The sequence below is a fragment of the Scyliorhinus torazame genome, chromosome 2 (assembly GCF_047496885.1).
Source record: "Scyliorhinus torazame isolate Kashiwa2021f chromosome 2, sScyTor2.1, whole genome shotgun sequence".
In the NCBI taxonomy this organism is placed as follows: Eukaryota; Metazoa; Chordata; class Chondrichthyes; order Carcharhiniformes; family Scyliorhinidae; genus Scyliorhinus; species Scyliorhinus torazame.
Window position 1 is genome coordinate 197,995,364 of NC_092708.1, and position 15,405 is coordinate 198,010,768.

At 48.2% G+C, this 15,405-nt stretch overlaps 1 protein-coding gene across 1 annotated transcript in view; it reads left to right on the forward strand.

Moving 5' to 3' along the window:
* The first annotated feature begins 374 nt into the window (after positions 1 to 374).
* LOC140394986 (carboxypeptidase O-like) overlaps positions 375 to 15,405 on the forward strand; it is a 56,301-nt gene continuing 41,270 nt past the window's right edge. The window contains exons 1-6 of the mRNA XM_072482258.1: positions 375 to 526; positions 2,839 to 2,914; positions 6,676 to 6,800; positions 8,106 to 8,217; positions 8,302 to 8,403; positions 10,382 to 10,486. Coding sequence (XP_072338359.1) covers positions 438 to 526; positions 2,839 to 2,914; positions 6,676 to 6,800; positions 8,106 to 8,217; positions 8,302 to 8,403; positions 10,382 to 10,486 — 609 coding nt within the window. The 5' untranslated portion in view covers positions 375 to 437. The remainder of the gene's footprint in view (positions 527 to 2,838; positions 2,915 to 6,675; positions 6,801 to 8,105; positions 8,218 to 8,301; positions 8,404 to 10,381; positions 10,487 to 15,405) is intronic.

A 15,405-nucleotide genomic window follows, 5' to 3' on the forward strand; every position in this document is an offset into this window, starting at 1 on the left:
TGAGGTTCTGACTCAAATTAGCAGGAAACCCAACCTGCCTTTAACCTGCCAACAAAGTTGGGAGAACAAAATTCTAAACTTGTTTCCTGCCGATGGAAATTGACTTTTCCCATTACACCAAATTTAGTGCCCCACCCGCCACAATTGCCGCCACTGGCGGGAGTGGAAAATTCCGCCCGCAATCTAGAATACATCAATTAAATCTCCCCTTAACCGTCTTCACTTTAAGCAAAAGTGGGAAAGCTTCTCCAGTTTCTGCACATGGATGAAGTTAATCTAGTCTTTCATTAACTTCATTTCCAATATGAAGAGGCTGAAACCAGGTTATTCATGGGTTAAGATTGTGGGTGTGGATACAGTGTTGTTTGAGCCTGTACTCTGACCAGCTCTCAGCTCCCAAGTCCTTTTGTGACAGTTTGAGAAGGTGGAAGTGGAATATGTTCACCATGCAGTGGTGGATAATGTGTGTCTCTACACTGGGGATATTCCCTCTGATCGCATACAGCTTCCAGGCACAATACAATGGGTAAGTCATCAAATATTACTGCTGTCTTATAAGTGAGGATGACTATTAGTAACTGACTAATACTAACAAAATGTGATAATAATTCTGTAGCCTCTATGGAGATTACCACCAATGACAATGATCCATCACATCTGAGTTTGTTTGAGTTTGTAATCTGAGCTGATACCGCAGTGCAGAGCTGAGGGAGCTCCAGCAGAAGAATTAAACCAAAGTGTTCTCCATTCATTGGGGCATATACCAAAGATCTTATGGTACTATCCTTGTGTCCTGGTCAACATTTCTCCTGTGTCTTGTTCATCTCCGATCTTTAATCACTTCCCATTGGCAGACTTGCCATCAGGGCTTTGGAATTCTCTCCTTAAGCGCCTTCCCCTCTCTACCTCTCCCTCCAGTTTAGAAGGATCTAGCTATTTTAATCATCTCTTTTTACCAAGAGTTTGGTCACTTGTCCGAATTGCTACTTATGTGGCTTAGTATAATTATCCTGTTAAATGCCTCGGGACCATTCTAGAATCATAGAACTGCACAGAAGGAGTCATTCACCCTGTCAAGGTCATTTAAAAAAAAAAAAAATTGTGGGCCAGCATTTGTTGCCAATCCTTAAGCACCCCTGCTCTGGCATTTAAAAGTTAACCACATTGCTGTGGGTCTGGAGTCACATGTAGGCCAGATCAGATAAGGATGGCCGATTTCCTTCCCCAAAGGACATTAGTGAACCAGATGGGTTTTTATGACAATCGCCAATGGTTTCTTGGTCATCTCTAGACTTCCAGATTTTCATTGAATTCAAATTTTAGCATCTGCCGTGGTGGGATTGGAACCGATAAAATGTGAACAGGACTGGACAGGATAAATGCAGGATGGATGTTCCCAATGGTGGGGAGTCCAGAACCAGGATACGGGATAAACCATTTAGGACTAAAATGTGAAGAAATGTCTTTACCCAGAGTGGTCAGCCTGTGGAATTCGCTACCACAGAAAGCAGTTGAGATCAAAATATTATGGGCGGGACTCTCCGTCCCCTGCGCCCCTGGGATTCTACGTCTCGCCTGCTGGCCAAAGGGTTTTCCCATTGTGGGCCCACACCATCTGGAAATCCCCTGGGCTGCTGGCGCAATGGAGAATCCCGACAGAGGAGAATCCAGCGCTGTAAGTTTTCAAGTAGGTGTTAGATATAGCTCTTGGGGCAAAGGGGGCAGCACAGTGGTTGGCACTGCTACCTCAGAGCACCAGCGACCCGGGTCTGATTCCGGTGCTGGGTGACTGTCTGTGTGAAGTTTGCATGTTCCCTCCGAGTCTGCGTGGGTTTCCACTGAGTGCTCCAGTTTCCTCCCACAGTCCAAAAATGTGCAGGTTAGGTGGGGTTATGGGGATAGGACAGGGGAGTGGGCCTCGGTAGGCTTCTTTTTCGGAGGGTCATTGCAGACTCGATGGGCCAAAGGGCCCCCTTATGCACTTTAGGGATTCTATGGATCAAAGGATATCGGGGGAAAGTGGGAACTGGTAACTGAGTTGGGTGGTCAGCCACGATCATAATGAACGATGGAACAGGCTTGATGGGCCGAATCGCCACCTCCTGCTCCTATTTTCTTTGTTCCTGTGAACCTGGTTCTCTGGAGTTTTAGTCGATGCCAATACCACTGCGCCACCAGCTCCCTCCAAGCTAACTCTGCATGAGCAACTCAGCTAGTCCCACTCCCCTGCCTTTTCCCCATGACCCTGCAAATACGTTTTGTTCAGACGTTTATACATCGCCTTTTACAAGGCCCCATTTGAATCCACACTCTCAGGGAGTGCATTCCAGACCTTAACTAGTTGCTGCATAAAAGCAAATTACTGTGGTTGCTGGAATCTGAAACCAAAAGAGAAAATGCTGGAAAATCTCAGCAGGTCTGGCAGCATCTGTAGGGTGAGAACAACTTTGACAAAGGGTTATCTGGATTTGAAATGTTAGCTCCTTTCTCTCCCCACCGATGTTGCCAGACCTGCTGAGATTTTCCAGCATTTTCTCTTCGCATGTTGCCTTTGATTCTTTAGCCATCCACTTAAACCAGTCTCCTCTGTTTTTCAACTCTCCTGCCAAGAGGAACAGCTTCTCTCTCTATCTATGCCACCTGCACCCCTAATGATCTTTGAAAACCTCTATCAAATCTCCTCTAAATCTTGTCTCCTCTAAGAAGAGGAACCCCAGCTTCCCCAATCTATCTGAAGTTCCGCCAAAGGTGCCATATCTCGGTCAGTTTTTGTTCAGTAAGTGATCATGCACGAGGAGAAATTGGAGTTATAAAAAGGAATTTATTTTTTCGTTTCAGGGACCAGGTGCTCCAACTCATCCCGGCAGATTCCGAGCAGGTGGAGTTTCTGCGGCAGCTGGTGGAGAATGAGTGGGTAGGTTCTGGAATGAGTATGTGCATCTTGGTTAGCTGTAATCAAGTGGCATCGGCATTCTGGTGTTGGTTTCATTTCTTGAACAAAGTTACTAAAGGTAGGCAACTGGATCTTCCTGTTGAGTCAGGTCTCATCTGGATGTTGTGTTCTGTGGTCTTGCCGTTGTAAGCACATACACAGGACATCTAATTGTTTAACTAGAAGGATGATTTATTGATGAACACGTGGAAGGATAACAAAGATACAGACAAAGCTACTAAATGAGTTCAGTGAACTCTCCTGGAGTTACTCTATGTGCGACGGTCCTTTTGTACGTCTTACTACCAACTGGCGGGTATCTACGTCACGTGATCGATGTCTGATGCCAGCAGCTGGTTGGAGGTTGCATTATTAACTCTGTACAAACAATTCACAGGCATATCCCCCTTCCTTTGGAAATGCTACCATTTATATACAAAAACATGATTTGTATTATCTTTCAACAGCCATTATACATATATGGATGCACCTATGCCTCAATCAACATATGCCTGCTGAATGTGTCCCTGGTGCACAGCTCTTGTGCATCTCCAACAGGATCACCTCGTTGACCTTCTGGGCTCTTATTAGCTTCCCAACGTCGCTTTTGCTTCTGGAAGACCGGTTTCCGTGCAGGTCTTTTTTGTCTTCGCCTTTTGATGCGATGCGTCCTGAAGACCGGTATCCTTGCCGGCCATGCATGCATCTCCAGCTTCTTTAGTTTTTTAATTCAATGCTTTTTGCTGCGTCATCGTGTACTTTATGGCACATTGCCAATGTTTTCTTGTTAGCATCACAGCTATCGACCACATTGCCGATGTCTCCTTGTTTAGTATCATAGGTGGGACTCATGGCATCTGCCACTCTCCTTTTCTTCCTCTTATTTTTCTTGAGAGCAATTTTGTGACTACGCCTCTTTTTCTGCTTGACTTTGGTAGCACCCATCCTGCCACTGGCCTGCGCCATGGGAGTGGTTGCTTGTGGAACGTCCGCTGAGATGTCCCATGTTGGCATCCTTCTGAGGGACTGTGCGGTTATGGTCAAGACTGCACCTTCAATAGTGGGCTGCAGAGCCTTGCACTCTGGGCTGTATGTCTTACTGCCAACTGGTGGGTATCTCACGTCATGTGACCGACGTCTGATGCCACCAGCTGGTTGGAGGTTGTCATTATTAACTCTGTACAACCTATCCACACGAATATCACCACACTGGAGACTGCGTCCCGTTCTGGGCACCATACTTGAGGAAGGATGTGATGGCATTGGAGAGAGTACAGAGAAAATTCACAAGACAAAGAATTGTAGTTATGAGGATAGATAGATTAGTGGGTTGGGTCTGTTTTCCTTGGAGAAAAGATGGCGGGGAGGAGAATAGGATAGAGATATTCAAGATCCTGAGGGTTATGGACAGAGCAAATAGTGAGAAACTGTTTCCACACAAGAGTGCAACAGGAGCTAGGGGACACAGATTCAAAATAATGGGCAAAAGAAGTAGCAGTGATTTGAGTGGGGGGGTGGAGAGAATTTCACCCAGAGGATGGTTGGAGTCAAGAATGACCTTCCTGAGGGGGTGGTGGAGGCAGGTTCAATCGAGGGATTCAAAAGGGAACTACATTGCTAACTGAAAAGAAAGAATTTGCAAGGTTACAGGGATTCGGCAGGAGTGTGGGATTAGGTGGAATACTCTGTCAGCGAGACAGTGAAACCCAATGGGCCAAATACGCTTCTTCTGCACTGGAAAGATTCAGTGATTCTGAAGGATTCACTCAGGTATCATCAGGCTCATTGTCCATTCCCAGTAGACTTCGGGCAATGTCAGAATACTCTGCCCATGATCTTGTCCTGACCTTTATTCTTGTTAAAACTTGGTGCAGTGAATCGTGCCATCCCCTCACTCTGAGCCCTGTCTTTGTTTGTGACACACATACACTTACCACTCTCAGAACATCTGCGTTAATGGTATTGGTCAATGGATAAATGTTGCCCAGAACACCCAAAGAACTCCCATGCTCTTCTTAAAATGTTACCATGGGACCTTATCATGTCCACCCGATAGACAATAATAAGACATAGGAGCAGAAGCGGGCCATTTGGCTCTTCATGTCTGCTCCGCTATACAATGAGACCATGACTGCTGCGATGTGATAATTCTCAACTCCAGTTTACCACCTTATATCCATAACCCTTTATTCTCTGGCTGATTAAAAATCTATCTCAGTATTGAACATAATTAACAACGCAGCCTCAACAGCTCTCTGTGGTAAAGAATTCCACAGATTCACTGCCCTCTGACAGAAAAAAGTCCTCCTCACCTCTGTCTTAAATGGATGACTCTGAGATTATGTTCTCGAGTCCTTGACTCTCCCACAAGGGGAAACATCCTCTCAGCATCTACCCTGTCGAGCTCCCTGAAAATCCTACGTGACTCAATGAGGTTGCCTCTTATTCCTCAAACTCCAATGACAACTGACCCAATCTACTCAAACTCTCCTCATAAAAAAATCCCTCCATACCTGCAATCAACCTCGTGAACCTTCTGTGGACTGCCTCCAATGCAATTACATCTTTCCTGAGATAAGGGGACAATGCAGACAGGGCCTCAGCTAAGGTCTCTCCGGCAATGAAACACTCCCTTGGAGTGCATTAAAGTGTCAGTCGAAGCTTTTCACTCAAGTCTCATGTGTAGGCCTTGAGCCCATTATCTTTCAGCTTGGGAAAGGGACCTAAACCGGGCCATAGCTGACACCACTAACTTCAGAGACTTTGGACTTTGCCCTTTCACATTTGAATGGTGTTCAAGGTTTGAAGATAGAGTAACTACGGGTTCAGCAGCAGCACAGCCAGAAAATTGGAGGCATAATAAAAGAGATAGAATTGCACTGTACTAATCAGATCCTCCAACAGTTCACTGTGGCCAGTAACATGTTTGCAGTTGCAACGGATATTGAAGCACAACTGGGGATGGGCCAGTTTGTTAAATCAGTGACACTTGTGAGAATAATGTCATTTTCACTTCTTTCATTTTTCAAACTTAATTTTCACTTTTCATTCAGTTACTTTGCAAAGAAAATTAATACAAAGTGAAAATAAATCCAGCCATTGCATCTAGAAAACAGAAGATGGCCGTTCAGCACATTGTGTTTGCATTGGCTTTTCCAATGGGCTCTCCAATTAGTCATATTGCACAGTGGTTAGCACTGTTACTTCACAGTGTCAGGGTCCCAGGTTTGATTCCTGGCTTGGGTCACTGTCTGTGTGGAGTCTGCACGTTCTCCCCGTGCCTGTGTGGGTTTCCTCTGGGTGCTCCGATTTCTTCCCACAAGTCCCGAAAGATGTGCTGTTCGGTAATTTGGACATTCTGAATTCTCCCACCCCCCCGCCCCCTGTGAACCCCAACAGGTGCCGGAGTGTGGCGACTAGGGGATTTTCACAGTAACTTCATTGTAGTGTTAATGTAAGCCTACTTGTGACAAAATAAAGATTATTGTTATTATGGCCCTGTGTTATTCTGAAAAAAAGGACAAGTTTCATTTTTCTTAGTATCAATGGAGCTTCCTTGCATTTTTAAATTTGTTTCATAAATCACGTTTCCCAGGGAAGATTTTAAACAGGACAATGTCTTGGTCTCAAGATGTTGATGTCGAAATTGGTTGTTAAGTATTTACAGATAAGGGTTTTATGGAGTGATCCCATTATCACTGTGTTTACGATTCCTGAGGGTTTATGTTTTATATTTTGTGCAGATTGATTTATGGAAGCCTCAGTTCCCAGAGGGTATTCAACCTCAGGGTGAGATCCATGCCCGGATCCCAGCCTCAGCACTCGGCACAGTTAAAGGTGAACTGAAGGAAAGGGCCCTTCAATACAGGTAGGTGTGGCTGCGAATGATTAAACAATTGTAAGTTTTCCCTTGCCTCCGTTGTGCTCGGGCAGCCATTTTACACATTGTCAGGCTGTCAGCAGAGTTTTGCTGCATCTCCCTCTCTAGGTCCAATATCCAACCATTCATTGGAGTTCAGAAGCGTGAGAGGGGATCTCATAGAAACCTATAAAATTCTCACAGGATTAGACAGGGTAGATTCAGAAAGAATGTTCCTGATGATGGGGGAGCCCTGAATCAGGGGTCATAGTTCGAGGATAAGGGGTAAACTGTTTAGGAATGAGGTGAGGGGAAATGTATTCACCCAGAGAGTAGTGAATCTGTGGAATTCACTACCACAGAAAGTAATTGAGGTCAACTTGTGTGATTTCAAGAAGGAATTGGACATAGCTCTTGGGGTTAAAGATATCGAGGGATATGGTGGGAAGGCAGGATCAGGGTATTGAATTTGATAATCAGCCATGACCATAATGAATGGACGGGCAGGCGCGATGGGCCGAATGGCCTCCTCCTGCTTCTATTTTCTATGTAGGTTTCTATGTATGTTTCAATCTGGTGATGTCAACAACTTCTGTTAAAAAACATGAAGCAGTCAAAATTAACCTGTCAGGGGCGCACAGGTAAGTATAGGCACTGGGGGGGAGAGGGACATGCCTGGGGATTACTCTGGCACTTACCCTGACACTGCCCCGATCTCTGTGGAGCCGGCATTGCCGGCTCTATCAGTCCTACCTTGCCACCATGACGTCGAGGGCCATTTCTCCAGATGTTTAGTGCACTGAGTGCCAGATTATCCAGAGAGAAAACCCGTGCAGCTGGAGAGCAGTTTTCCCACCTCAGTCAGCACTCTGTGCACTGCGTGGAAAATTCAGCCGATCGACCCAACCATGTGTCAAATGCCAGCTCTGTCTGTCATTCGCCATAGTTCCCAAGAGACTTGGAGAGAGAGAGACAACTATATACAGCTTGAGGGGCATCACTTTGCAACAAGCATGGCTGAACAAGATCTCTCCCACTGTTATCTGCATGGAAGTGTGGGAGGGATTAATTACCAGGTTCATTGCTAAACTGTTTGGCCAGGCCATTAATGCTCCTTCTGTAACCAACAGTGTTTCTGACTCAGAGGCAGGGACAGTACCCACTGCTCTGCAAGACCAGCCTTTATCTGCCAGATCAGTTCTATCTGAACCACCACTGCAGCCGTCAGTCTCTTCACACGCGGTTCTAACCTGTGTTATAAAACCATCTTTGCCCATTAAATGCTGCATCAACCTGTCTTCTCTGAACCAACAGTGTTTTAACACAAAATATTCAAGATCTCCTGGATAGGCAGATACAGAGTGAGGATAAACAACGTTTCAATTCCAGAGCTCACAACTATACCAAGTATCACCCAATGGAGGAGGTAAGATTGATACAAGAGGGAAGAATTGCCTCCTTTCCCATTTTGTAACTGAAAAAAATCACTGTTTCTCTCTCAAACACTCAGATCTATCACTGGATGGAACAAATGAAGGAAAGCTATAAGGAGTTGGTGACACAGCATCTGCTGGGAGTGACCTATGAGAAACGGCCGATGTATTATCTGAAGGTATCCCGAGAGTGTTACACACAAGTGTACTCCCTCCTTTTTATCTCATTACAGCTTCAGCCATAACCCACTTCTACCAACATTGGCCCAGCAATGAACTTCATCACTCCACAGCCCCCTGACCCTGTTACATCCATGTGACAATTCCACTCCTTACTTTCTATCCTTGGACAGCTTCTGTCAGCTTCCCCATTACCAGGCTACTTGGGCCCTGAGAGCAGTGTCGAGTAGTTGAGATTATCAGTTGGAATTGCGTGAGAGAAATCCTTCATCATTGTCTATCTGGGCTCAGCTAATGGCCGGAGCTGAAAGGCTGGGACTTCTGGACAATTTATGTTGCAGGATCCTCCACAGAAAATAGCCAAGAGTTTTACTGTGCGAAAAGAGGCCCATTGGTCCATCGTGTCTGTGTTGGCCATCAAACTCCTGTCCATTCTAATCCCATTTTCCAGCACTTTGTCCATAGCCTCGTATGCTCTGGCCTTTAAAACATTCATCTTACACCTTTATTCCTCTCGATCATAACTGGATTTGAACTCAAATCACAAGAGGTTAAAAAGCAAAGTTGTGGGGCGGCACGTTGGCGCAGTGGGTAGCACTGCTGTCTCACACCGCTGAGGACCCAGGTTCAATCCCGCCCCGGGTCACTGTCCGTCTGGAGTTTGCACATTCTCCCCATGTCTGCGTGGGTCTATCCCCACAACCCAAAGATGTGCAGGGTATGTGAATTGGCCACACTAAATTGTCCCTTATTTGGAAAAAAATAATTGGGTGCTCTAAATTTAGAAACAAAAAGCAAAGGTTCACCGTCTCCCCCACCCACATCAGTAGGGAAGGGAAACCTTCATGTCTTGATCTGGGATTCACTTTATCCTAAGTCACTGGAAGGTTAAAATCAGGGCCGGGATTCTCCAATAATGGGGCTCTGGCCCCACGCCCGCCAGAAAACGGGCGCGAATCACTCCAGACTTTCTCAAAACGTCCGGCGTGATTCTCTGGTTTTAAGAGGGATTGCAGGGCCCCGGCATGTGCCGCGCAGCTCCTGCTGCCGATTTGCGGCCCTGCACTTCCGGCCGCGGGTCCGTGCATGCACACGGCGGCCGGCTGCGGTGCCGGGGCCGCGCAACATGGAGTAGCCACACACCTGACCGGTGCAGAGGGAAGTAGTCCCCCCCACAGCGTGCATGCCCACCGATCGGTGGCCCCCGATTGCGGACCTGGCTGTCGTGGAGCCAACCCTTGGAGACTGACCCCCCCGCCCCCCACACGGACAGCCAGCGCAGGCGCGACGCCGAGCTCACGTCAGGTGGAACCATACGGGAACGGCAGAACTCGGCGGGAACTCAGTCGGTCGACCACGGAGAATCACCACTGGGGCCTTTCATCGGCCCCCGACCGACGCCGCGTCGACCGCGTGACTGGCACTGATTCTCCGGTCACCGGAGGTTCCCGTTCCGGCGTCGGTCAAGGCCAAGGCTCGGAGAATCCAGATCTCTAGAATGGGGAATGATTGGCTTGTGGAAGGGATGTGCTTTGAAGTTAGTGCTGTGGAGTGAGGACTACCCTTCAGGCCATAATTGATTCACCAGTGGAGCTCCTTGATCTTCCTAATTTTTTTTCCCTCAAATTTTCTTCCTGAAATGAATTTGATCCTCTTTGTTACAGGAAGGGCCAGATGTCCTTCATATCCATTTTAAAATATGAAGAAGGGAATAGAAATCCATCAGATGGCAACAAACCTGAACCCATAACCTTATCATTCATGCCCTGTGCACTGGTCCCTCCACCTCAGATAATTGTCTCTGTAGGTGCCAGAAATTTCAATTTGCCACATTTCTGCATTTTTCTGTAATTGGCACCAGAGCCATTGCCACACATCACACTATCGTCTGCACGAGTCGCCGTGATCCCAGTCACGCCCACACAAACCAACAAGAGAACCAATGTCTCCTTCAATTCCCATTTGTTCTGCCTGCAGATCAGCAGAAAGTCCGACAGGCCCAAGAAGATTATCTGGATGGATTGTGGAATTCATGCCAGGGAGTGGATTGCCCCTGCTTTCTGCCAGTGGTTTGCGAGGGAGGTGAGTGTCTCCTTACTGTGGATTCACAACGGGGCCATCTGAGTCATAATCCTTTCACCAGCTTCAATATTGGAGGGCCCCAAGTGGCCTTGAGCAACGTGGCATAATCGAACCGCAGATAATGAACTGGCTTCCAGATAGTGCAGATTGATGGTGTCAATTCTTTTTATGGCAGCTGTTAGCCTGGTGTTTTGTAAACAGAATGTTCGAGACAGGTAACATCAGATCATGCAGAGGAAGCCGTTTCCTCGCTATGGAAAGGCAGTGAGCAGAGGCCTCAAGGTAGATAGCATGTGAGATAAACACTGCGATGTGCAAGATAATCCATGCTGGTCTTGGCAACAACAAGTACAATCCGGTCAATAACTAACTTATCATAATGAGGAAAGTTTGTGCTGAGGGCAGTTGAGAGGAAGTCAGAAAACAGGGAACTGAATGTCGAAGCAAAATACTGCAGATGCTGGAATTCTGAAACAAAAACAGAAGACGCAGGATCAACTCAGCAGGTCTGGCAGCATCTGTGGAGAGAGAAAAACAGAGGGTGGGATTCTCTGCTACTGCTGCTGTCAATGGGAATTCCCATTGAAACCACACCACGGCACCAGGAAAACAGGGGTGCACTGCTGGCAGGACCCGAGAATCCCGCTGTCAGCGAAAGGCCAGAGCATTCCGGCCAGAGTTAACCTTTTCTTTAAAAATACATTTTCTTAATGCATTTATGATTTTATAACAATAAACAATGCAAATACGAATGTACACATAGTTCAGTAACACATCCCTCTATCTCTTCTTTATCCCGCCTATTCTAAACACAAAATAGTGAAACTCCCCTCTACCCCCTAACCCCCCCCCCCCCCCCCCCCACCCCACCGGCCTCCCCTTTATCGAATCTGCTAACAGTTTAGTTTTCTCTGAAGAAGTCGATAAACGGCTGCCACCTCCGGATGAACCCAAATGTTGATCCTCTCAGGCTGAACTTAATTTTCTCAAGTCTGAGAAACCCAGCCATGTCGCGAACCCAAACCCCTGATTTTGGTGCTTCGAGTCCCTCCACGCTAATAAGATCTGTCTTCGGGCTACCAAGGAGGCAACGGCCAAAACGTCAGCCTCTCTCGCCCCCTGGACTCCAAAACGTAGCCAATTCACATGCCCTGCACATTTTCTGAAAACCGCCACCTCTGGACTCGGCGCCACCCTTGTTTTTAGTACCATGGACATGACATCCGCAAATCCCTGCTCGTATCCCCTAAGCTTCGGGCATGCCCAAAACATATGGACTTGGTTTGCTGGCCCTCCTACACACCTCACACACTTGTCCTCTATCCCCCAAAATTTGCTCATCCAGGCCCCCGTCATATGTGCCCGGTGAACCGCCTTGAATTGTATCAGGCTGAGCCTGGCACATGATGAAGACATGTTGACTCTTCTCAGAGCATCCTCCCAGAGACCCACCTCTACTTCCCCTCCCAGCTCATCTTCCCATTTACCATTTAGCTCACATATCTGAGTTTCCTCCAACTCCATATGTTCTTTATAGATATCCGAAACCTTCCCCTTCCTCACCCCCATTTTAGAAACTACCTTGCCCTGTGTCCCCTGTGGCGGCAGAAGCGGAAAGGTTGCAACCTGCCTTCGCACAAATTCCTTTATCTGCAGATATCAAAACCCATTCCCTCCCGGCAATTCAAACTCCACTTCCAAATCCTCTAAACATGGAAAGCTCCCATCAATAAATAGATCCCCCAGCCTCTCAATCCCTGCTCTCTGTCACCTCCAAAACCTCCCATCCAGCCTCCCTGGGACAAACCTGTGATTGCCACAAATTGGAGCCCACACCGATGCTCCCTCCACTCCCATATGTTTCCGCCACTGCCCCCAGACTCTCAGGGCTGCCACCACCTTCAGGCTCGTAGAGTTCCGGGCTGGCGAGAACGGCAGAGGAGCCGTTACCAATGCCCCCAAACATGTACCCTTACATGATGCCGCCTCTACCCGCTCCCACACCGACCCCCCCCCCTTCCTGATCATGGCTATAGTTTCCGCCCAGTAAGTAATAATTACTAAAGTTTGGCAGCGCCAGCCCACCCCCACCTCGGCTTCGCTCCAGCAGCACTTTCTTTACTCGTGGAGTTTTACCCGCCCACACAAAACCAGAGATCACCCTATTCACCCGCTTAAAAAAGGCCTTTGTTATGAAAATAGGGAGGCACTGGAAAGCAAACAGAAATCTTGGGAGGACCGTCATCTTCACGGTCTGTACCCTCCCCGCCAGTGACAACGGGAGCATGTCCCACCTCCGAAAGTCCTCCTTCATTTCCTCAACTAACAGGGCCAGATTTAATTTATGTAGCTGCTCCCATCCCCGTGCCACCTGGATTCCCAAATATCGGAAGCTCCCTCCCAACACTTTAAACAGCAACTCCCCCAGCCTCCTCTCCTGCCCCCTCACCTGGCTCACAAAAACCTCACTTTTTCCCATTCAATTTGTACCCCGAGAACCGGACAAATTCCCCTAAGATCCTCATAATCTCTCCCATCCCCACTAATGGGTCAGAATGTACAGGAGTAGGTTGTCCGCATATAATGAGACCCTGTGTTCCTTCCTCCCGGTCTAGCCCCTTCCAGTCCTTTGATGCTCTCAGCGCCATTGCCAATGGCTCTATGGCCAAGGCAAACAACAGTGGGGAGAGTGGACATCCTTGCCTTGTCCATCGGTGCAATTTAAAGTAGTCCGCACTCAGCCGATTAGTCCGCACACTCACCACTGGTGCCTGGTACAGCAACTGAACATAGTCAAGAAAGCCCTGCCCAAACCCAAACCATCGCAGGACCTCCCATAGATAATTCCATTCCACCCGGTCGAAGGCCTTTTCCGTGTCCATAGCGACCACTACCTCCACCTCCCTCCCCTCGGAGGGCATCATGATCACATTTAGGAGCCTTCTAACGTTGGCCATTATCTGCCTGCCTTTCACAAACCCTGTCTGGTCTTCCCCTATCACCCTCGGAACACAGTCCTCTGTCCTTGAGGCCAAAAGTTTGGCCAGCAATTTGGCATTGAAATTCAGTCGGGAGATTGGTCTGTACGACCCACATTGCTCTGGGTCCTGCTCCCGCTTCAGGAACAATGATATCGAAGCCTGTGACATTGTTGAGGGAAGGACACCTCTAGCCTCATTAAGTGCCCTCACCACAGCGGACCCAGTATCCCAGAGAACTTCTTGTAGAATTCCACTGGGTAGCCGTCTGGTACCGGGGCCTTGCCTGACTGCATGGCCTCCTAATCACTGCCTTTAGCGCTTCCCATGCCATTGCTGCCAAAACTTCCCCCGTATCATTTATCTCCAAATAATTCTGGATGGCCTCCCTCACCCGTCCGCGCATCCCCTCATCCGCTAACAGTCCTACATCCAATCTCCATTGCAGGCGCTGACCCCCTCCTTGTTCACCCGTAGATCCACCCAATGTGGGGCATGGTCCAACACAACAATCGCCGAATACTCTGTATCGACCATCCCCGCCAATAAAGCCCTGTTTAAAATGAGAAAATCAATCCGGGAGTACACTTTGTGCACATGGGAAAAAAAAGAAAATTCCTTCGCTCTTGGCCGTCTTAACCTCCACAGGTCTGCACCCCCCATCTGTTCCATAAACCCCTTTTGCTCTTTCACCGTGGCTGACACCCTCTCTGTCCTTGAACACGCCGGTCCAACCTCGGATCAATGACCGTATTGAAGCCCCCCTCCTCCATGATCAGCTTATGCGATCCAGGTCCGGGATCTTCCCTAACACCCGCCCCATAAACTTTGCGTCGTCCCAATTTGTGCATAAATATTCACTAATAGCACCGGCATCCCCTCCAGCTTCCCGCTCACCTACCCCCTGAGTCCGCCACTATATTTCCTACCTCAAATGATACCCGCTTATTGATCAGGATCACAACCCCCCTAGTCTTAGAGTCTAGCCCCAAGTGAAATATCTGCCTGACCCACCCCATCCTCAGTGTCGTCTGATCCACTACCCTCAGGTGTGTCTCTTGTAGCATTGCCATGTCCGCCTTAAACCTCCTCAAATGCGCGAACACGCGAGCCCTCTTGACCGGCCCATTCAGGCCTCTCATGTTACGTGTGATCAGCCTGGTCGGGAGGCACCTTCCCCCACCACACCCGCCAATCAACCATCAGCCTCCTTAGGCCAGCTTCCAGCCTCCAACCCGCATCCCGCGCCTTCTCAGGCCCGCACTCGGTTGCCCACCGTCCTCGACCTCCAATTTGTCTCCCAACGCTAGTCCCTCCCCTGTCAGCAGAAAAATTCCCCCACTCCCACCCCCCACTAACAAACCAACAGTCCCAAACCCCCATATCAAACTAGTCACCTGCTCGCCCCTCATTGCGCTTCCGTGAGCTAGCCCACCCAGCTAGACTGGTAGCCATGGGGCCAAGATCCTACCCCCTAATGTTCTCGCCCCCCCCCCCGCTCCCGCTCGAGCATGCTAATGCAAAACATAACAATCCACAACAAACACAAAGAAGAAAATACCACCCACCATCCCCCCACAAGGACAAAGTTAACCTGCACACAAAACTGGGCATCTTCCCCAAAAATTGGTACAAAAACACTACATACACAGCTCAAAAAGAAAATAACTTTCGCAGCACAGGCACAGAATTACTCGCTCCCAAGTTCATTGTCCTCAATCACCTGCCAGTCTCCTGTCCCTGACAAAGTTCATCGCCTCATCTGGCGATCCGAAATAATGTTCTTGGCCCTCGTAAGTGACCCACAAACAAGCTGGGTACAGCATGCCGAACTTCACCCCCTTCTTGAAGAGGGCCGATATAACCTTGTTCAAGCTCACTCTGCTTTTGGCCAGTTCCACACCCAAGTCCTGGTAAATGCGCTGTCTTCCCATTTGCAGC